Source organism: Scomber scombrus, chromosome 18 (genome assembly GCF_963691925.1).
Source record: "Scomber scombrus chromosome 18, fScoSco1.1, whole genome shotgun sequence".
Classification (NCBI taxonomy): domain Eukaryota; kingdom Metazoa; phylum Chordata; class Actinopteri; order Scombriformes; family Scombridae; genus Scomber; species Scomber scombrus.
In genome coordinates this window covers 18,775,549-18,798,698 of record NC_084987.1, presented here as the reverse complement: position 1 = coordinate 18,798,698, position 23,150 = coordinate 18,775,549, and the positions used below count along the sequence as shown (strand labels likewise).

At 39.0% G+C, this 23,150-nt stretch overlaps 1 protein-coding gene across 1 annotated transcript in view; it reads right to left on the bottom strand.

Moving 5' to 3' along the window:
• The window catches only part of grin2aa (glutamate receptor, ionotropic, N-methyl D-aspartate 2A, a), a 132,990-nt gene that overhangs the window by 41,658 nt on the left and 68,182 nt on the right, over window positions 1-23,150 (bottom strand). The window contains 2 exon segments of the mRNA XM_062438268.1: window positions 6,813-7,241; window positions 11,510-11,676. Of these exon segments, the coding sequence (XP_062294252.1) occupies window positions 6,813-7,241; window positions 11,510-11,676 (596 nt within the window).

Here is a 23,150-nt window from a genome sequence, read left to right as displayed (position 1 = left end):
TCAGCTTTTTCCAACAAGCAAAAATGAAAAATAGGCACCTCTGTCTATTCTCTGCATGAAACATCATTATTATTATGACTGCCAGTGCAGTTCTGTGATAAACATGCTGTATATGTGTCACTGGCTGTTCATGTGAAAATCACAACAGAACATCCTACATAGTACACACAATGTGTTTGAAAGCAAACACAGGATGCAGACAGGACAGGCAGATTGTGTATGTATGTAAGTATGTCTGCAAGTATGTTTGGGCTGATGCCCATTGAACAGGTGGACCTAGATAGTTGCTAGGATACGGACACAGACGAGAGTGTATATGCTGGAAAATGACCCTAAACACCTCCAACCAAACATCCCTGCACACGCACAAAACCACAGACAATTACTTTGGCCACCTCAACAATCCTGCATGTAATGTTTCCTCTCCCCTGTAGGACTGAGATCATAGCAAAGCATCCAATTTCTCTCACTTTCCATCCTCCCATTATATCAGTAATCTCTCTATTCATTAGGGGGGATGAGGAGAGGGTGCAGAGGTGGAGAGACAGTGGAGAAGGAGCACCCGAAAAAAAAATGAGAGAGAGAATAAAGATAAGACAGATTGACTGAGAGAGATGGAAAGGGGAGAAGGGAAAGTATGATGAGAGAGTAGGAGGACTAAGCCTCGACAGAGTTAGGATAAAAATATAGTCAGTGTTATTTTTTGCTCCCTTCCTCTTATTCTGGAGCAAAAGGAGCTGGGGGGGGGGCATGTACCCCACATTCACTGCATAACAGCTGCAAGTGCCATATCAACACAAGTATTCCTTTCTATTCTTTTCTTCCTCTTTTCTAAGCAATTAAGAAAGCATTTACACTCGCATTGATAAATAACACTGACATTTCTTAATGTGTACATTATGTTAGTTCATTTTATTTTAAACAGGCCAGATTCCCCAACAGCAGTCTACTGTGTTGACAGTGTTGGGGCTCAGTGCTCTTGACACAAAACATAAAATCTCTCAAGTGATCACTTATTTTGAGTTGCTCTGGATTTACTGTGTTTTTAAAGGTCTTACACTGTGATAATGACTCTACATTTTATCTCAAGAGCCTTTACTATAGGGAGTATATGAATGTGAGTGTTAAAGATAGAGACATTAATCCTTTGTCAAGACAAGGACCAGTCAAAGCAATGATGTATACTGTCAGAGGACACATGAACTATGAAGTCAACTGACACTTGAAGGAAGAAGTCTTAAAAGAAAAAAGACGGGGGCTACTATCAGTGCTGATTTAGGTCTTTTAAGAGGACCCGAGGGTTGGTATTCATTTGAAAACACACACTCAGCCTGAGGTGACATATGTTAAGTGTGACATGAATGATGACTGCACAAGGTGAAGCAGATGCAAGCTAAGCAGTGTCTCAGTCATTCCTGTACTCCCTGGTGTTTGTACGTGGTGGTGGCGGTGGTGAGGGGGGGGGTTGCACTTTTTTGTGTAAGGTTGGGTAGCAAAAGATTAATACTAACAATTACATTTTGTGGTTTCCAAGCTTGCAGTCATATCATAAAATGCAACATGTGTACTAACAGCTACTTTAGCAGGTTTTCTTTTGATGCACAAAAGAGGATTTGTTTGTGAATTGTTTGGGATGCTTCTCACTGTATCTGAGTTTAATATCATGGGTTTTTTTTCTCCAATATGCAAATCCATGTTTAGGACAGAAATCCCTGCACAACACTGGAGCACCTTTCGTAGACAACCTTCCTTTTGATGAAAAATGAATAAACTTCTTGTGTGCTGGGAATTGCTACTAACTAAGCTCCATTCATGTCACTCCTGTGCTCCATTCTGTCTCTGAGTGGAACAACTTGATGGTTCATTTATCTGTGAGATGTAGCACACTAGCTGTCAATCATATGCTATTCCTGCTTAAAAGAACTAGGTCACCTATGTAGTAGAAATGTGCAATTATTTTAGAATTTTGTGCCCTATGAAGAAAAAGTTTGTATACTCCCCATACAGTGCTTAAGGGGGAATCCTACAACAACCAGAGTGCATTGCACATGTCCCATCCAATCGATTGACTCACTCTACTAACGGTGTGTACTCTAATTACAGTGTATTCCCATCCAGCACCCCCAAAAGAAGAAAAAAATCTGCGGTGGAGTTGCCAAAGTCTGATATAATATTCTGTCAGAAAAAAATGTCAGGTTCACCAAAGCACCAAAAAGTTTGTTGCAGCACAGCACAGTTGTCTGTTGGGAGTTCTGGGTGTGGGCAACATGGAGGGAAGTTTGGTCATTTGCATATACTACCCACATTGTAATGATACAATACTGTCTCAAAATCAGCAAAGTTCCCAAAAACATTATTTTAAACTGTCCACTGGGTCAAACAAAACAGACCTATTGTTGTCCTGTTCTTTATAATTATTCAAAACAATGTTATAATCAAATGGATAGCCTTAGCTGTAATCCACCAACTGATTAAGCTCCATCATCAGCTTTAGCCTACTGGACTACTATTGCTCTCACAGTGTTGTATGAGATGCATATCCACCACTGCCAAGGGACACTTCAGGCTAAGCATTAGCTACTTGAACTGTAATTAGCTCATTGTTCTAAATTGAAAATGGTGGTATGTGCTTTTGCTTCGTAATCACCTTTTCATGCAGGCGACACTAAAACGAGAGCCTTTGCATACTCACACACAGGCACACATCTGCTGTTCATGTACATATTTTAGATTTATTTGATTTAAAATGAATCAGTCCCTCTCTCTCTCACAGACTGTTACCTGCAAGGCAAACTAATACTTATGCTGACAAGAGAGATGTGAGGGGTAAAATGGCTTACTGATTTTTTTATGATTGCAGATATGCTCACTATCACGCCCACACATACACACAGTACGTGTTATGTATTAGCAACTCTGACAATCTAATCTGTTCCTCCTTCCGTACTTTCTTATTCTACTTCCTCTCACTTTCTGTCTCTATTTGAGATTAAAACTTTTGTCGTCAAAGTTTGAACTGTTGAGGAAGTAAGGAAAATGTATTTTTTTGTTTGACAATCATACATTTTTGAAATGTTTGTTCCTGTATCATTAGGTTATGATAAAACATCAGCAGTAATGAACACATGCTAACACACACATAAATGTTCATTTCATATGCTCATCCTTTCACAGGTGACGGTGTATAGATCATACATTTGAATATCCCCCATTTATTCTAATACACCTATTATTTGTGAGATCACCAACTGTATGTGAATTCAGTATGCAACTGCTCTCAGGAGAGCTGCGAACAAACATACACATGGCAATGGAATAACGAATAAGCACACATATACACATAGTTATCAAGCAATCATGCATCGATGTAATATTTATGAGTAGTGGAGTGACGGACATGATGAGACACCAGGGCATCATTGTTTCCACTGTGTAAAAAGACATTCATAGGGTAAGTCACTAGATCTTGGGGAAAAAATGACAATTTTATTAAGAAGTTTTGTTCAAAATACAAACACAACTTGGGTAATCATTAGTTTTAATTGTCTACATGCTCGATAGACTCATAGTTGCATCTTAAACTAGTATAAAACGTGTCAGCATATGAATTTTGCATTTAAAAAAAAACATCTCAATCGAACTGTGTAGCGTAGTAGTGTGTAAGCACACATCTTTGTACATATCATGTCAGCTGCCCAAAGACTCAGTCTGAGTGTGTTTGTGTGTACATGTGTGTTTCGTCAGGTCTGAACCCTCATATATCAGGGCTAGAGACTGAAATTACCTGTCAGAACAAACTACTCCCACCACGCCTTTTCCACACACACACACACACACACACACACACACAGACACACACACACACACACACACACACACACACACACACACACACACACACGCACGCACGCACGCACGCACGCACGCACACACACACACACACACACACACACACACACACACACACACACACATACACACACACAGATAAATAAGTGCTAAACTCTTTTAAGACACACTGTTCACCAAAGCAAGGTGAGCGGTGCACTGTAAATCTGTCATGACAGAACATTATCTTAAGGGGGGGATATTTCTCTTGTTTCTAACATGCACAAATACGAGCACAGACACACACAAACCCACACATGAACACACCATATTTTATATGGAGCAGAAATTGTCACTTGGTCTGATTGCTGCACTGGCCAGCACTCTTAGTTGGTCATTTGTCTCCTGTTTTTATTAATTTAATTTTTCTATTACTCTGCAAAACATATTCATCTGGGACGTGTCACAGTGGATTTATCATCACAGCTGTCACAGGCAAAAACTGAGTGAGGTAAAACTTTACTGAAAGCCCACACTGCACGGGCAACACTACAAACTTTTTCTGTGATTTCACTACCACCTATTGATATTATTATCTTCAAAACAAGTTTTTCTCTATTGTGATGTGTTTTTGAATCACTTCAGGGAGGAAGAGGCATCCAGTGTAAATCGAACTGTTGTCACAAATCACAGTTGAGTCTGAGAGGAGTTCAAGCATAGAAAAACATAACCTTCCCTCTGAGGCTAGATTACTCTGTCATTGACATCTTGCTTAAAATAAGGCAGTGGACACACAGAAGAACTTAAGAATGAAGTGACTTGACCCACTGTGAATACCACTGTATGTGACACTGGTGCTGTATATTTGTGCATATAGCCTGGCTATATGTGTCTGTGTCTGCATTGGTGTGTGTACGTGTGTGTGTCTGCACGCGTGCGTTTGCCATGTCCTCCTATCTCCCCTGAAAGCCATTGATGGTCTAACAACCCAAACTGGCCTGTTGCCCCAACCTAGCCTTGACCAATCATGTTTCTCATGTCCTGGCCCTGAAGCCCTATTGGCTGAGCTCTCTCACCCACAACAGAGCCATCTGTGGCCACTCATCACCTTGGTAACAACCTGAGGCAGCAGAGCATGCTGGGAACGAAGTCAGCTGGCTCTGAATATATGGTAATTCTTTTTGATGTGTCTGTTTTTTCCTGACAAAAGGGAAGCTATATTAGTGTAGGATTAGTATTTACCTCATTCCCTGTTAAGATTTTAAGCTTTCTAAACAGGCATAGCCAGCCCAGCCACCCTTAACTAACCACAGTGTACAATGCACTTGAAAAAAAAACATGTATGGGGTGTTGTTTGGGTGTAGAAAGATATCCCTCTGGTGCTCTTCAGTTTGGTACAACACACTTGGTTTGGTTTCTACAGGACAAGGATGAAAAGTGGTGTAGCATCTTAAAGGTAGTCAGAGTTTCTGGTAGATTTATTGACCAATTACATTAAAATATTTCAGGCCAGTAAATCTTTATAGATAGTCGCTGTAAGCTGACTTCAGCTGAAAATGTAAGACTTCAATCTCAATTTCATGAACTAGCATTAGTTTAGCAGAGCAGATCTAAAATGCCATTGTTAGACAAAGCAACAATATTCAGTGCTCTGTCAGTGTACCTGTTTCATTATTATCTTACCGTACTACTTCTTTTGTGTTCTTCTTTGTCTTTTTATTCTCTGCTTCTCTTCCATTTACGAGATATAGTCTGAAGTTAATTTGTTGAAAATCTTTTAGACACTAAATTAGTTTTCACATGAGTTAAAACTGGCGACTATGCATCATAAACGGCAGAAAAACATGTGAACCAGAGATTTTTTTTAAATGCATTCATATTTTAAAAGTTGATGTTTAATGTTAGTTAGTTGGGCCATATTTCATGCATTAATCTTAGACAAAAGCAAACTAAAGAATAGTAACATGACAACTATGACCACACTGGAGCAATTTCCAATATGATATTTATGTACAGTGTCTGCCAAAATGATAGGCAGACTGTTAAAAACCAAACACATCCATATACTCTCAAGGGTGGCTGACTTTATTCTTCTTCTCACTCATATTCTAGTTTAAGTATCTTCATTCTAAGATGAGGCATTAAGTCAGATGTAAATTCTGAAATTTGCAACCAATAAACATAGAATTACATTTTGGAATCAAATGTTCTCATTTAGACTCTCAATTTGTAATCCCACAGATCACTATTTGAAAAAACAAACAAAAAAAACAATATTGGGATGTGAACACAGGTTGTGTGTAGTGTCTCTCCCTCCTTTGCCAGATGGAAAGCCTGACAGAGCTGGCAAGACCTGCAACATCTCCCACTGGCTGCTGGGGAGCGAGCACAAGATGACAGGGAGAGCAGAAGAGAGTGAATGAGAGCTGGAGGAATAAAGGAGAAGGGGAACAGAAGGACTCATCAAGGAGTTCTTCAATTTTGGAGAGCACTCATTTGTAGCAGCTTCCTACTGTTACCACAGTCTCAATTTCTTTCCTTCCCTCTTTCTTTGCTACCTAAATAGAAAAAACTCCCTCCTCAACTCCCATTCACCTCTTTCATTTCCCTCTGTCTCTCTAACTCCCACTCTTTCTCTATTCTCTTAGTTCCCATTTTCAATCCCTTGGTATTTTATCCTGTAATTGCATCTTTCTATCCTTAACGTAGGTGGAAACTTGGCGGAAGTCTCTAATTACTGAGGACAAGGGTGAAAACAAACATACTGTGGCAGGAACCCTTGCACTCAAATAAACAAAGAAACATCTATGTGTGTTAGCAACACTGCTCTCTTGATGTAATAACAATACAGAAAAACTTTCATCATTCATTCTCCTATCTTAAAGGACACAAATGTAGCTCACTATTTCTCGCTAATCATTATATACATTAATTCAAAAACAAACACATCCACACACACTCTGTCACACTATGTCTTTGCTTACTTATGCAATGCACTGGGTGGCAGCTTGGACGTCTTCTCCATCTGGCCATAACAAGACGTCTTGGCTTCAGGGATGTCGCCATACTCATCCAACATGGCTGCAGCTGCTGACGTTATGATCCCCAGACCATCCCGAACCCGTGCCTCCAACGGGTAGTCCCAGTCGTCATATGACACTGAAATCATACCCGATGGAAACTCTTCAGGTGTTATTTCCGGGTTGCCAGTGGTCAGGGATGGTACAATCCAGATGTATCCGAATCCGGTGAGGCCCAGAGAGCGAGCCTCTTCCAGGATGTAGACAGCTTCGTCCTTCGAGCAGTAGAGCAGGACCACTGGAGACTGGACTTTCTTCAGCATGATCTGAGACCGGCTGTCTTCCTCCACTGCATCCAGAGTGATGATATTCTGCAGGTCCCAGCCCACAAAACTAAAGCAAGGATAACGAGGGACAGGAGTGACATGTTAATATTTAACTGATAGACTATTAACTTTGTTCAGGTGCTGGCAAGGGCAGTTATAATTATCCATTATAATTAATATCATTGTTAAGTGCGATGTGAATGCTAATAGGTGTAAAGTGCTTATTGTCAGGGGAAACACATTATGCCTAAATGGAATGCAAATGCTAAAGCTGGTCCTGTATAATGATGCTCAACAGGCTCCAGCCCACACAACTAAAGGAAAGAACAACAAATAGTGGCCTGTTAATGTGAAAGGGCCAAAGCAACTCTCTGTTGTCAACGTATTAAATGGTATCAACAGTTATCAGAAAAAAAGGTGCTGTTAACAATGTGGAATGCAACTTCTGTGAGACGTTTTGGACAGAGATTAAATTCATTAATTCCATTGCCCCTACAAAACCATGTGGCTGAACATAGATGTTTTTAAGAAGCATTTTTCCTCCACAGTGTTAAAACTGCTCAAAGGCAAACATATCAGTATAATTCCAAGGCAATGTTTTAATATAGTTCTGTAGCCTGTTAGTTAAAGTGAGAAAGAAATGCAGAAAGAAGTGCTCATTAAAAAGATAATGCATTTACAGAGTATCTTTCTTATCCAGTGGGACTGGGTGATCTTTTCTACAATGTCCAAAGTGATAATATTGAGCAAGTTCAAGTAAGGCTTAATTGCAGCAGAAACTGAAGAAATTGTGGTTATGTTAGTAATTAAAGAACATAATATATCATAAATTGGCATGCTGTGGTATCAGGAGTACAGGTCCTTCATGGCAGAGCTGGCAGAAAAAGGGACGAAGAAGGATGTACACGCGCGCATACACACACACACACACACACACACACACACGCACAGCAGACTGGAGTGTAACAAAGTCTGACACACAGTAGGGAAAAGAGGAAAGCGGTTAACCATTGCAGAAGAATCCAACAATAGACAGATATTGTAACATGAGAGTGATTTGGGACTCTCTATCTTCTTCTTGCTGTCCAAAGTGATGATGGTCTACAAGTCCCAGATGACAAAACCAGTAAAGAAAGGTAATGACACACGAAGACACAGAGAGAGAGAGAGAGAGAGAGAGAGAGAGAGAGAGAGAGAGAGAGAGAGAGAGAGAGAGAGAGAGAGAGAGAGAGAGAGAGAGAGAGAGAGAGAGAGAGAGAGAGAGAGAGAGAGAGAGAGAGACACAGAGAGAGAGACAGAAATACTAGGGTTGATTACAGTTAGGGGAGGAGGTAATACTGATGTGTAAAATTTAAAAAAGAGAGAGAGAGAGAGAGAGAGAGAGAGAGAGAGAGAGAGAGAGAGAGAGAGAGAGAGAGAGAGAGAGAGAGAGAGAGAGAGAGAGAGAGAGAGAGAGAGAGAGAGATGGGATTTAGTATATTCTACAATGAACACACTAAATCATATAGCTATTATATAACTAAATGATATAGCTGTGGATACTGATTCATAATTAATTTTGCCCTTCAGTATGTACACTTCTTGCAGATCAGCCAAAGTGACTTATGTGCAAGAAAAGCAGGAAAGAATGTTTTTGTTGTTGTTGTTTGTTTTGTTTGTTTTTAGCTTTTGTTTTTTTGTGCTCGAGATGATCCTGACCATACAGCTAAGTGAAGGTGTCTCCATTGCCTTAACAGTCATTCATGTCCAACATCACTGTTATTTCATGGGTTGGTTATGCTGACAGAAAAAACACCTATCCACATGCATTCATCTCCAGCAGACAGCCTAGGTACTGTACGTAGCCATCCACAAAATATTCCCTCAATCTTACATCAGGTCAGCCTTGACTCGCTGAGCTGAGTGGTCCAATTTTCTGCTGTGAATGATGGAAGTTCATTGATATTAAAACTGTCTGCCCATGACTAAGTCACTGTGAGCCAGTTGAGCACTGATGTGGGAAATCGACAATGTAATTGCAGGTAATTGGACAAATTATTTCTTGTTTCATAAATGATAAGCTATTATTTTAACACTGAGGTCAAAATCACTTTTGGAGTGTATGACTATTGATGCTGGGATGAGAAGTTATTATATATCTATCAATGTATGGAACTCTCTTTCAGTTGTAATCATTACAGATAAATGTATATGGACCCCAGGGAAAGTAGCTATTGATGTAACCACAGATAATGGTGATCCACATTACATAAACATAATAAAGAATATAGTTTAGTATTGTTTAAAGCTGCAATGGAGAACACACAATCTGAATCCTTACAATGCCTTAACTGTCATGAACAGTTTCACAAAAAAAGCAACACTTTTGACCTGACCGTAAAGACACATTCTTTAGTCACACAGCCATTTGGATGCAGGGGCCCATTTCATGAAAGCAATTTGCGAGCACTGCTGACACACAGATTGCAAATGGTGCCACTGTCCCATTTCACAAATGATTGCCACTCTCAAATTGCTGGCTAATCTGTGAGTCCTACAGTCCTCTTGCATATACATGCTTTGAGCCGTGAGCATGGTGTTTCTTTTGTACAGTTAAATGTTTTACAGTTTAATGTGCAAAATTTACCAGTTAACATGAGGTTAACCTGCTTATAATTGATGTTTTGTTTTAGCCATTTTTGTATGTGGTTCCTCTGATCGGTGCTTCTGTTATCTTATCAGTTGTTTTACAGTTAACAAGTCTCAATACAGGTTACTTTCCATTCAAAGGTCGGAGAACACACAAAGAGAGAAAACATCCCACTTAAATGTGTGTTACATCAATACTTGCAATTAAAACAACTGTTACCAGTGTCAACAGAGGCAGAGAGTTATTGAACCTGTGTTTGCCTGTTGGGTTTGACAGAAAGAGTAACTGCTAATGAAACAGACCCTCTTCAGCTCTGTTTCAATATATCACAAGTACAGGCATCAACTCTTGCCAGAAGCTCAACATTGCTGAACATGTATCATTTATTTGACTTTTTTTCCCCAAAAATGATGGTGTGCTGTTCAGTCCAACAGTTATTTTTCTCTTTCTCTCTGCGGTGGGCTGTAGCATCAGTCAAAATGACCTAATGGTGTGGCAGACAGCCAAACTGCATGTGTAGTAAACCTACCTGTCATCTACATTCATTTTAAGAATGCTGATGAAATCCTTTCATGCTGCTGTTTTTGAAGTACATGAGTAGAGGAGATAAAAAATACAAGGCCAAAAGATTGTGTGCAGTAACTCTTTGAGCAAGCAAATTTGTGCATTCTCTGGCGAAATGTGCAGTGATGATGGAGAAGATTACAGACAAAATGGGAAAATAAGGTTGGAAAAATGTCTGGGCTAAGATTGTAGTAACTCTTCCTTAGACATACCAGCAGTACTTTTTATCTTCAGTTTTTCTTTGTATAAACTCTTGAAATTGAGGGATCTAAGAGGTGATATTGGGGGGGAAATGGCCCAAAAGAGTTTATGAGGGGGAGAAAACAGCCCATGGTACATGCTTGGTTTTCTGATAACACCTGTTAGCCATTTAACTGTAGTTGGGTTCCTGGTAGTGGCTCCATAGATCCTGTAACTGTTGGGTCAAAATGGGCCATTAGTCACATTTAGCAATGCAACACTCTGGGGTACTCATGGGTTCTGTTTGATTGAGTGGGTTTTCCTCACCAACTTAAAGATTGTCAAAGCTTTTACATGCAGGTAATTAAATACCTGTTTTCACACAGCAAGATAAATTATTGTGTGTTTCTTCTACAGTCTAATAGTGTAATTTTACACATGGGTGGCAAATATTTTGATACAGTAACAGGACTCATTTGCATCTAACAGTAATTGACGATCTATATTTCTTTTAACGTCAGACTAGAAAACTGTTACTCAAAATTTCACAATAAAACCTTTTGGGCTAATGTGGCTGTCCTCTGGATGAGTACTAAGGAAATGTTCAAACTACACTTGGAGGATCCAAAATGTCATTTTTTTTTCATCATGGCAATACTGGCAGTCACATCTCAAAATATTTGTAGTATTTCTGCTGCAAGCTCTACCTGTGTTAAAAATACTCTTTGACCACCAGCAGAGTCTAAGAGTATATTGAACACACATTTTTTTATGCTTGGGTTCACATCTGTTCCCTAATCCAGTCGCAGAGCCAGTGAGGTCTGGTAAAGTACAGCACCAAGTCGAAACATTGATGTTACATCAACCAATTCACTGGCTTCACAGTCATGTGGCGACCAGTCGGCTACTGTATTCCAGCAAGAATAATGATCATCAGAGAACAGGTGTGTAGTTGATCATACCTGTTGTCCACGGTAGTTTTTAGGATGTTGATGAACTCCTGGTAGCCCGGGAACTTTGATGTCACAATGGAGAAGATGTGCCAGTCATATTCCTCCATAATGTTCAGCATCAGCAGAGCCTCTTGTTGGATGGAGGCACCAAACTGGAAGAATGTTGACTTCACATCCTGCAGAAAAAAAAGAATGGGATGCAGGAATAGAGGGAAGGAAAAAAAGGGAGGAGAAAAAGCAAAGGAAGGAGGAGATTTAGTTGAAGATTTATTTGGCTTTTTGTCTCACTTTACATAGAGTCCACCAGATAATTCAAACAGCATCTCAGAAATATCAAACAACAGAGCATTTAAAATTTGGCACAATCGGAGTACACAGAAATACACTCTCTCTCACGTACACACATACACATGCACACACACAGCTCGAGAGTAATAAGCTTTTCGTGGAGGAAATATATGGATGAAGGGCTCAGAACAATTCAATTAAGCCCAAATTGGATTGGTGCGGTACAAGCAGGCTGCAGAACTCTTGTGGGTCTGGTTCTGAGAAACGAGGGTTACATTCACTCTGAGTCACTCATATCCACTCCATTAAACCTGACTCTGAATCGTTTGCCACTTCAGCCAAATTCAGACATAGGCTTGGACAGAGCAGACAGGCACTATTGCAGGTGGACATATTAATTCAGTTAATTTACATTGGATGTTTCATTTTAAATGGCTCATTATGGTGTAGGATATTAAAAGAGGGGGAAATGGGTCCAAAAATAATGAGAAAAGAGCATTTGGCATCAGAAAATGCATGGACCGACAAAGTTATATCGTCTTTAGTGGCGGTTTATTGCATGACTTTTTGTGTGTGTGTGTGTGTGTGTGTGTGTGTGTGTGTGTGTGTGTGTGTGTGTGTGTGTGTCTGGATTTCTGTTACCTTGAAATGTCAGAGAGTTCACAGATGGCTTATCTTGACACCACTTGTCTCTGGCACTCTAATTATGATGGACTTGCTGGCTGGTGTGTGCGTGAATGTCCTCTGTGTGTTTTTGTGTGTGTGTGTGTGTGAATCTGCAACCTGACAAGCTATAAATAAATAAATAACATAAGGGCTAAGAGACAGAGAACAAGGGGTTGGAACGAGAGACAGGAGACAAATGAAGAAAAAGAGATTCTTGCTCAGTGTCACTTTAGAGGATCGCACCTGCTGACACCTGATCACATCGCACCACATACACTCACACACATACAGTACATGTACACACTGCCTGCAGCCTGCATGTACAGTAAATCACCCACTGTGTGACCACATATAAAACAAAGAGAGAGAGAGAGTTAGTGAGTTGGGTTCTGTCATGAATTGAAAAAATATTACACCACCATACCAAAAAGCCATTAAACCATACAACAGCTCCAAGCATTAGCTTAGATCCTACAGTAAATTCTGCAAAAGTCTTCCACCAATGTCATGTCTAAAATACATGTTGAAGAGACCTGCTGTCTAAAAGAAAGTTTGGAAGAAGAATCAAAGTATAGCTGGGATGTGATTACTTTTCATATAAGTTATATTTCAGCATATGAGATAAACTCCATTATTGAAGTTCATGTTTCTCAAAAGCACCTATTTCCTTTGACTGTATATTTTGAATAATGGAGCCTCTATGAGTTCAAATTACAGTTGTGTAAAGTGTAACATGTATTCACGATTTTATTTAGAAGAGTTTTTCTAATTTCAAATTGAACATATCACATTTTGTGGTGTACACTTCTCAAATGCAGATATGCAAGCAAATCTTCCATTTTCATGTCAAATACTCTCTGCAACGCATATCCAGTGCAGTTTTGAAATCTGGCGAATTGATAATCTCTCACTAAAAGTATGTCAGCACTCACCAGGGCTGCTTCTTATTTCGCATCAAACTACAAATAAATTAAACTGAAGTCAGCTTCACCTTAGAATATGTGGAAAGCCTGATACATCTCTGCTGATAAGACACAAACTACTTCCAGTGTATTGAAACAGAAATAAACATGAGTGTCAAAACCAAATGAGCTCATAAAGATAAGGAATGCTAGGTTCCAGACACAGGTGAGACTACAACTAATTGCTTTTTCTTGATAAAAAACATACAATATAGTTTAAAAATAGTAATCATATAATCATGTTATCCTGTGGTTATGTTTAACTTCACAGTTAGAACTGTATAGATATATTCACTTCATATATGTTTCTCGATTTTCTTTACTCAGTTACATTTAGCCTGCTGGTCTGCAGAGTAACACATGTGAGACACAGAATAGGTTTCACACAACTCAGAGAATGAGTGTAGTGGATCGTATTTGTAACTATATCAGTGCACTGCATGTAATTTCATCGCTACATGCATGACCTAGCATTTCCTCTTCCAATGTGATGATGGTGAATAATGTTGATACTCACTGTTTGCATTATTTGTGTGTGTGTGTGTGTGTGTGTGTGTGTGTGTGTGTGTGTGTGTGCGTGTGTGTGCGTGTGCGTGTGTGTGTGTGTGTGTGTGAGTGTGCGTGTGTGTGTGTGTGTGTGTGTGTTTCTCCCCCTATATCAAGACTCTTGAGTGCTCTTTAATGCTATTGTATGTGCATGTGCATTTGACACTCGATATTCAGACTAAAGTGCTCTTCAGAGGCTCTGTGTGTGTAAGTATGTGTGTGTTCTAATGGGGTAGAAACTAAAGCATTGCTGGAGCATGGTGGTGCAGGAGGGAGGTCATGCTATAAGATGTGTCACTTTCTGTCTTCATCACAGCAAAGGCCGATACTCCCACACTTGGTGCTATATACAGAGGACTGTGACCAGCTCAGGGCCAACAAAGAGTATCAAGCAGTCATGGCACACATTGAATAGAATAATGTTGCAGATTTAAATGTGTAAAACGTATATGGGATAATATATATATTTGTTTTTCCATTTTTTTGGTCTTTTTTTGTCTGTTCAACTGTGTTGCTTAATAGTATTCATAAAACTTTTGCTCAATGTATTCCAAACAAACTGTTGCTGCTGCTGGATATGTAACACATCGTCCTTCCTGCATGGCAGATGTTTTATTTATCCAGTACTGCACAGCTGCATGAACAATAAAAGTTCAATGAATGATCAACTCCATGAAGAGCATGTTGTGCAGTCTAGTGATAACCATATTAATTTAAAATGTCAATTTCTTAGCCTTGAGCTTTGTAACATTGCATTTAGGCATAATCCAATAAGTTTTAAAGGGGGTAGGGTTATTAGATTAAGACATAGGAGAATCCTGTCACCCATGAAGTCACATTTAATACTTCAGTTCATTTGAAAAATAAGAGAAAAAAAGAAAACAAAACATTAAAACAAAATTAATATTGCTAAAATTAACACTGGGTCTGATTGATCTTGTAAGGATTCTGTTTTGAAAGTGCGTTGCCAATATTTCTCTGTATGTGTGTCTGTTTGTAAGAATCTGTCTTTGCCTGCTTGTGCCCATCTGACAGGATTCAAGCTCCAGGCAACCCAGGGAAGCGAGCCAAAAACTACCATGGAACAAAACGGAAATCTTCCTTTTACCAAAATAATTGCTCTTTTCTGCTCTCTAATGAGACTGGACAAGTGCCTGCACTCATTTGTGATGGCCAAACAGTGTCTCTTTATTTTCACTGGATCTCATCATATCATATCAAACCAAACATAACCCAACTGGACTGGAAAGATTTAGTTTTAGGTTGGGCTGAATATTCTCATTTTATATGCATGATCAGAGACACTGCCTGAAATAAGAAACTGGTAAATCAGGCTTCAGCATTTTGCCTCAAAGATGGGAAGTGTAGGTTGGCCTCACCTATAATTCTGATTTGAACATTTAACTGAAGGGCAACACTCTGACAACAACAAAATGGAGTCCATTCACACTATAAGTGTGTGCTGCTTTATTATTACTTCATACTTATATCCTGTAATTTTTAATTCTAGTTCATTACATTTTACTTTTACATTAATTTTATCTTTAATATTTTAGGAATGCAGTTGGGTCACAGAGAAATAGAGGGAGATAATAAGACAGCTATTCTAAAGAAATCATAAGATACTGATGGAACATTAAAAAATGATAAGTGAAAAGGAAGGAAAGGATGAAGAATTAGCAACAGATATTCTGAAATGAAGTAAATTAGCCTGAGTGTCAGGAAGAAAAAGTTCCACAAAGACATACAATTAGAGACAAAGAGGAAGGAAATTTGGATGCAAAGCAGACAGGCAGAAAAGAGGGAAGATGGGGTAGAGCAGTGGAGAGGAGGCTGATGGGGTGACTAAGCAGCGTATGATTGTTTCTAATTGGGACGGCTCACAATCCGTGACATCAGAAAACAGCCAATCGTATCCTCTCATTTCACCCTTGTTAAGTGTGACATGTCTCTGCTTTCCACTCACACCTTCAGCGGCGCCCACACATACAAACACACACGCACGCACATGAACACGGAGTCTGTCATTCACAGTTCTTTCCCTCTCGCTCTGTCTATCACATTCACAGTCTCCCACTCTCAAATTTCCCACTCTGTTGCATACCCATAAACACACATGCACCCGCCACCATGCTGACACACACGCAAACACGCACCTGCCCCGTGGGGCAGGACAGTGTGTCTAAGTTGAGATAGAGTGGAGTTATAAATAGGAGTCCTCATATCCTCTGCTGCTGATAGCATCATGCACTGTCTGGTCTGATGACACACACACGTGTACAAAAAATGCGCGCACACAAACAGATGAGTCTGAGTGTGTAGGGAGAAGCGTTTGTGAGGTACACACTCACAGGATAATATATACAGAAGCGCACCAAATTCTGCATATATTTGTCATATAAGGGATGTCATGTATATACACATATCTGCTACAGATACCCTGTTATCCGCTGGGTTTAACAGCTCCACAGTGTCCACTGGAGGAGAAACACACTGATATGACAAAAATTCCTCTGTGGCCAGTTACTAAATATAAACAGACAGGCAAAAAAATAGCTGCAGCAAAACAAAAGAGCTGGAAATGTCTGTGGAAACAAACTGAATTGCCAAACGGCCAGTTCATACAAAAACCCACAGATCCATTCAACACAGAAAAAAACATACAAATATCATATGAAGTTACTGATTAATTTTCAGTGTTCAATTCAATTCAATTACATCCCTGTCTGATTGGAATTCATAAAGTGTCACAGCGGTTTGTTAATTTAGTTCACATTTGATGGTTTGTAGGCCAAACTGTCAAATAAAGTCATGGACTAAAGTTGCCCAGTGTATTGTTGGGTCCCTGGTGCCAAAATTATGAAAGGTGATGATCTACTATAGAAAACACCAACAATATATATATACAATAATATATATACTCTTACGATATCTGTGTCCATACTGCAATCAATCCTTATCCCTTGTTAAAAATGGGTTGTGCGGCTTGGGTAAGCTGTAATTTCTAAACCTTCATTTGACAGTACTTTGAATATATTAAGAATCTTTGCGGTTTAGCCAAAAAACAGATCTATGGTATTTCTATTTGTGTGTGGGAGCTTGATTGGCTCAGATACAATATCAGATGACTGGTGCCACAGTTCAGACAGAACCACTGAGCATGGAAAATGTATATAAAAAAATCCAAATGCAGAAGTGTAAACCTATAGGCTGGCACCATAAGTGGTTTCCTCTGATTGTGTGTCTATTTAAGCAGAATAAATATAAAAGAAGAGAAGTATTGTCAATCCAATTAGGGAAGCTGAAACTTTACTAAATAAGTATTGCTTGGGAAGTTGGATGTACCCCAAATTAAAGAATTGAGGCTTCAAGCACTGTTCATATGTTTTGGAAGGTATATTCTGTATGTTCATTAAACTGACACCTTTTAGCTGAAGGAAGTGGTATTCTCAATTATATTGAGAGAAAGTGAAAACGACCCACTGTTGGCACCAACACCACACATACTATTTTCATCAAGTCATGATCCCTTTTTAATATCCTCTGTCAAAATACAGACATATGAGATGTAGATAAATTGAGAGGACAGGCTAAAAAAAAAACAGATTTTAACTAATGAAAAATTGTCACAGGTACAACTTGTTGAAAAAGGACTTGAAATTGAAAGACCTTCTTGTGCCTGGAGCAGCAAGGCTCTGTCCATGGTGCTGAAAGGGGTACTAGCTTCTAACAGTCAAAAAGTGAGTCTTAAATCGCAGTGACATGCAACTCTGGTCCATTTGCATTCAGGTTCATCGCTTTCTGTGTAGAATTGTATTCAAAGTATAATACTTAAACAAACTAATATTAAACAGACTTCTTCAAGAACCAAAGTCTAGGTAGGTAGATTGTATTCCTCTGTTCCTGGGCAACATGAAACATTATTACAATATGGTTATCAACACCATATTTGAGAGTTGTGGAAAAAGGCTGTGAATATTAAAATGACTTGAAATGAAAACATTTCAAGTCACTTGAATAAAAAATCTTTATACTGTAGCATCATGATAACTATGATGTGGCACAGTTCATAACATTTAATTCAGCAGTGTCATACAACTGCCACTAAAGGTGATACAATCCTCTCCACATAGTGCATTTCAATAGTCTTTGATTAAAAACTACTAAAGCGCTGATTGTGGGCATTCATTGCAAAAAGCAAAGGGTATAAAGAGCAAGATCAACACACACACATAAGTGCACATGCAAATAGACACATACAGCTATAGTGTTTATGTGAAAACGTCTTGCCTGCCTTTGTAGCAGTAAACCAGTATTTGCAAAGGTGATTTAGCCTAAGAAAAAAATAGTACAAAAACCTTTGCATCCCGTTAGTATTGCTTCACAGTAGTTTGTATCCTGAAATTACAACTGAAACGTATCAGTCTTTAGACGTATACACACACACACACACACACACACACACACACACACACACACACACACACACACACACACACACACACACACACACACACACACACACACACACACACACCAACATCTGCACACACCTAAACCATTTACACAAAAGCTCTCCTAGCCTTTGCTTTCATTTTACAGAATAATGACCGGAGAGAAATATCATTGCACTGACAACATTACTTTAGTAGTGTCTTTTACTTACAGCACATTATGGGTGTTTACAGCATTTCTTAGTAAATGGCTCTGTCAGAGTCTTATGAAAGCCGAGCTATTATGAAAGTTTATTCTGTTTTTATTAGATCACAGTAAAAACGATAAGTATCATGTGACCACGCTGTGAATGTGAGTGTGTGTTCTTGAAGTGTGTGTTGTGTAGAAGGAGAGTTAAAAAAAATACCTGGTGTGAACAGAAGGGAGCAAATCCTTTGTTTGTGTTGGATAATAATTATAGAGGAACAGTAGCCTTCAACTGCTTCAGAAACTGAACACACACATGCCCACACACGCACACACAAACAGATTATTAAACAAGGCTGTATTTGACGTCACCGAAGAACATTTTTAGCATGAGTGCAGTCGATTTTCATACATAACACACACACACACACACACACACACACATATATACACACACAGAGAGAGAGGAGGAGACCTATTCAAAGTTTATCGCACAAGAGCAGTCACTGTTTGAGTGCATGCATGTGTGTGTACATGTGTATGTGTGTGTATATGTGTGTTACTGCTGTGGTTTCACTGTCAGGACTTTTTAACAAGCAGTCGAGCCCCCACGGGGAAACACTGACAAAATAGCATCATCCCTCTCTCTGTATCTCTATCTTTGTCTCTCTGTGTTTGCCCTCTTCTCCTACCCACTCTCTTCTCTAATAAGTCCAATATCTTCCTCTCTGTGTCTTCCTTTCTTTCCGTTTACTCTCTATCCAGGGGCACTGTCTTTTCTACCCTCCCTCGATCCATCTTGCCCTCTTCCACCCACTGCCTATCTTATCTAATAAGGCCAATATTCTGCTGCACTCCTCTGGGAATTAACCTTACACCTTTGCCAGAATAGCCGTTATCAGTGTGGAGAGGATAACTTCGCAATTTACCCGAAAATCATATCAACTGAAATAAACAACCAAAAGGGAAAAAAAGGAAAGATAATTGATTGCTTAACTTGATGCAATGCACCAACATCTTCTAGTATCTAGTTTAATTTCCACTGTGACTAATCATTATTTAGAGGTGTGGGCTGTCAGGCTTAACAGAGTGGTCAGGATCACCAGAAAGGGTCGCAAGATAAATCTGAGGAGTCGTGATATGATTAATAGGTGGAAAGCAGAAAAAAAGGATTTCTGCTATACAAAGTCATGCTTATTTCTCAGACTATTCTCTAATCTCAATGGAGGTTTTACTTTTTCTGGACTAGCTTTAAGGGGTCAGAAAGGTGCAGGTGTTATAGTATGTACACACCCCCATTCTTTGTAATCATATGGACATGACTAGACTTTGACATATTTTTGCATTTCACAACTGTCACATGTACATAATTTGTTGGTATCATCATTACAGCTTCTGCAGTCATAATATAGTCATCATTATGAAAATGATCATCACTGTCAATATTGCCATCAGCTGCAGCCATACTAATCATAATTAGACTCTGCATCTTAGCTGTTGATTTACCATGCCTTCCTACTGTCATCCTTCCCCTTCCTTCCTCCCTTCCTTCCTTACTTCCCTCGAGCTTTCCTTCCCTTTTTTCTCCGTATTTTCTTCCACAAGTGCCCTTTCTATGCAATTTCTTCCTACTTCCCTTCCTCATTTTGTACCCTTCAGTTATCTTTAACATTTCCTTAGTGCCATTCACTGTCTCTCTATCTGCCCTACCTTACACTTTAGCAGGCTTTTGAATTAACACAAAGGAAAGAGAGAAAAAAATCCCACTGGATGAGTAGAGGTGCTAATCACAGTAAAATAGGACTTTGAATTAGGAGTCGCTGTGCGGCCCAAACCTCAATGCAATAGTGCTTTATTGAATACATAAGTAATATTCGACAAGAAAACCTCTTTGTTAGGATTACTTATTGAAACATGTTTTCTTTTTAAAGTGTTGAATAAAGTAATCCTGTATAGAGGCACTGAGTGTGCAGTCGCCTAAAGGGCTTTAAAGAATTGAGGTGTTTAAGATAAGAGCTCAGTACAAGGGAACAGGATGTAGTGAGATGAACCTAATCTAAGGAACTGTTTATTAGGGGATGATAATACACAAGAAAGGAGTGTACAGTTCAAACATATGTACGCAAATGTTCACAAACATGAACATTTAAATATAAAGTCACAAATAACCTAAAAACAAAAATAAATGCAAGTAGTGGTCACACTATGTGTGTGTACACACATACACACACACACACACACACACACACACACAAGTAAGAGTAAAAGGGATTCATCACTCTTGTGTATGTGAGAGTGTGTGTGCGTCTGTGCCAGGGGGCTGTGTATCATGCTGAGTTCATTCCAAAGACACAAACAACATAATATAAACCTCAGCTCAAACAGAATGGAAGAGCACCCACTGCCCGGGAAAAACAAGAAAATCAAAGGCCTCAAAGGCCAGATTTACACAGGAACAAAACACCTGGACCTACATTTATGGAGCTGTAAAGCAGTCCATAAGCAAGACTAAGGTGACGTGAGGGAGCATGAGCCCGGATGTGAAATCATTTTTACCTTGATGTCATGTTTTTCAGGAACGACTTCAGACTAGTTTAGCTGCAGTTTCTGTACAACAAAGCAATGAGGGACTGAACTGAGCTGAACTTTCAGCTGCCATACATGTGGAACAAGAGCAGAAAACAATGCCAAGAAGAAGAAGAAGGAAAAACATTATTACTTATTTCAGTGCAATACCTGCAAATTAGCTCAGCTAGGTCAACACCACTGCATATATTTTGATGTTGAAACAAACTGCCTGAACCAGTGTTTTAAGAGTTTACATGACAATTGTGTTTGAAGTTATTGGATTTAAGTCTAATTATATTTCTGATTACACACCAACACCATTTTAAAATCGTCTTTAATGCGTGCGATTAATGTGCCATTGTATCATATTGTGAAAAACTGTGTACTCCTTTGAGTTGCTATGAACACTAGAACAGGGTAATTTTTTCAATTGTATATTACTATGTTCCCCGGTATTTGATTTTACCTAAAAACAAATTATGTAGCACCTCCTTCTGTTAAAAATAGTGAAAAAAAAAACAAATCAAAAACACAAGTACTTCACAGAGTGACTGGAATGTGGGAAAACTTTCTGTGGAAAATGCACAGTCAAGGTGCTGAATGTCCACTCAAAGTTTGAGGGACACACACAAACAAGATGACGATGATTTTTTGAGTACTCACAAATGTTCATTGTGTATAAAACATATTTTAAGTTAATTGATTAGGTATTTTTGTTTTTTGCCATTGTTATCATTTTAGCTCATTATTGTCCATCAGGGGTGTTTAGGATTCTTCAGTAATTTGTAACTATAACATGGGCTATAAATATTGTTTTATAAATAAATAATAACCACACCACCCAAATATTCAAATATTTCCTTTAAATACCTATTTTGACTGTCATTTAAGACAATTAGTTATCCAAATTGAAACACAGCTAATGATTAAACAAACTCATTCCGTGACTTTAGGGATTCCTTTGTGAAGATAATGTCTAAATATTATTTAAATATATAACATGTTATATCTTGTTTGTTTAAGTCAAACAAAAACCGAAGTTTAAAAACAACATGTTGTGGGACTATGCCATTTCCACTGTTCATCTGACAACCTGAGGGTGACAGAAGGACTTCAGGCAGTCCAATCTTAATGCTAACCAGCAGCTATCTGTAGCCTTATATTGAACAGACAGATATGAGGATTGTATCAATTTTCTCAGCTAACTCTCAGCAAGACAATTAGTACAGTACAGTACTATAAGTGTATTTCCTAAAATGTGAAGGTATTTCTTCTTTTAAGGCTCTCGTCTATTTGCGGAAACTAATACATTTAGCATTGATAAGTAAGCAATATTACAAGCTATTGTATATCCACTATATAACAGCTTTACTGGCTACTATTCACATTAAATATAACAAAGTATTATTTGTGTTACTACAGTATATCCTTTTGATACATTTTAATGTCAAGGTTAACTTTTACCCTAATTTTATTTACCACATAATGAGCCAGAAGCGAAGACATATCTCGTTATAAAGGACACGCCACCCCCTATCATATTACCCCCATGTCCACACTGACATATAACTATGTGGGGGCAAATCAATACTGCATAATGTGTGCGGATAGTTTCCCCCACAGAGATGCATCAGTCAGCTGTTATGGTCATCACTAACTACGCTGGCAGTATCAGTGATTCATCACCACTGCCACTGACAGACAGACACTGACATTGAGAGACCTACTTTGAAGAGGACGAAACAGAGCGGGGTGGGCAGGAGGAATGGATGGAGCAAGTGGCAAGAAGATAGATGAGGAGAAAGCAAGGAGCGATGTCAGCGATCAAGAGTGGGGAAAACATAAAAGAAGGGAGGAAGATAAAGGGATGAGGGTGGACTGAAAGAGGAGAGAAAGCAGTAGGGGAACAAATGTATTTGGCTATTTTAAAGGAATAGTTAAACCTGTTGGGAAATCATATTTTCTGCTTGCTTTCCAAG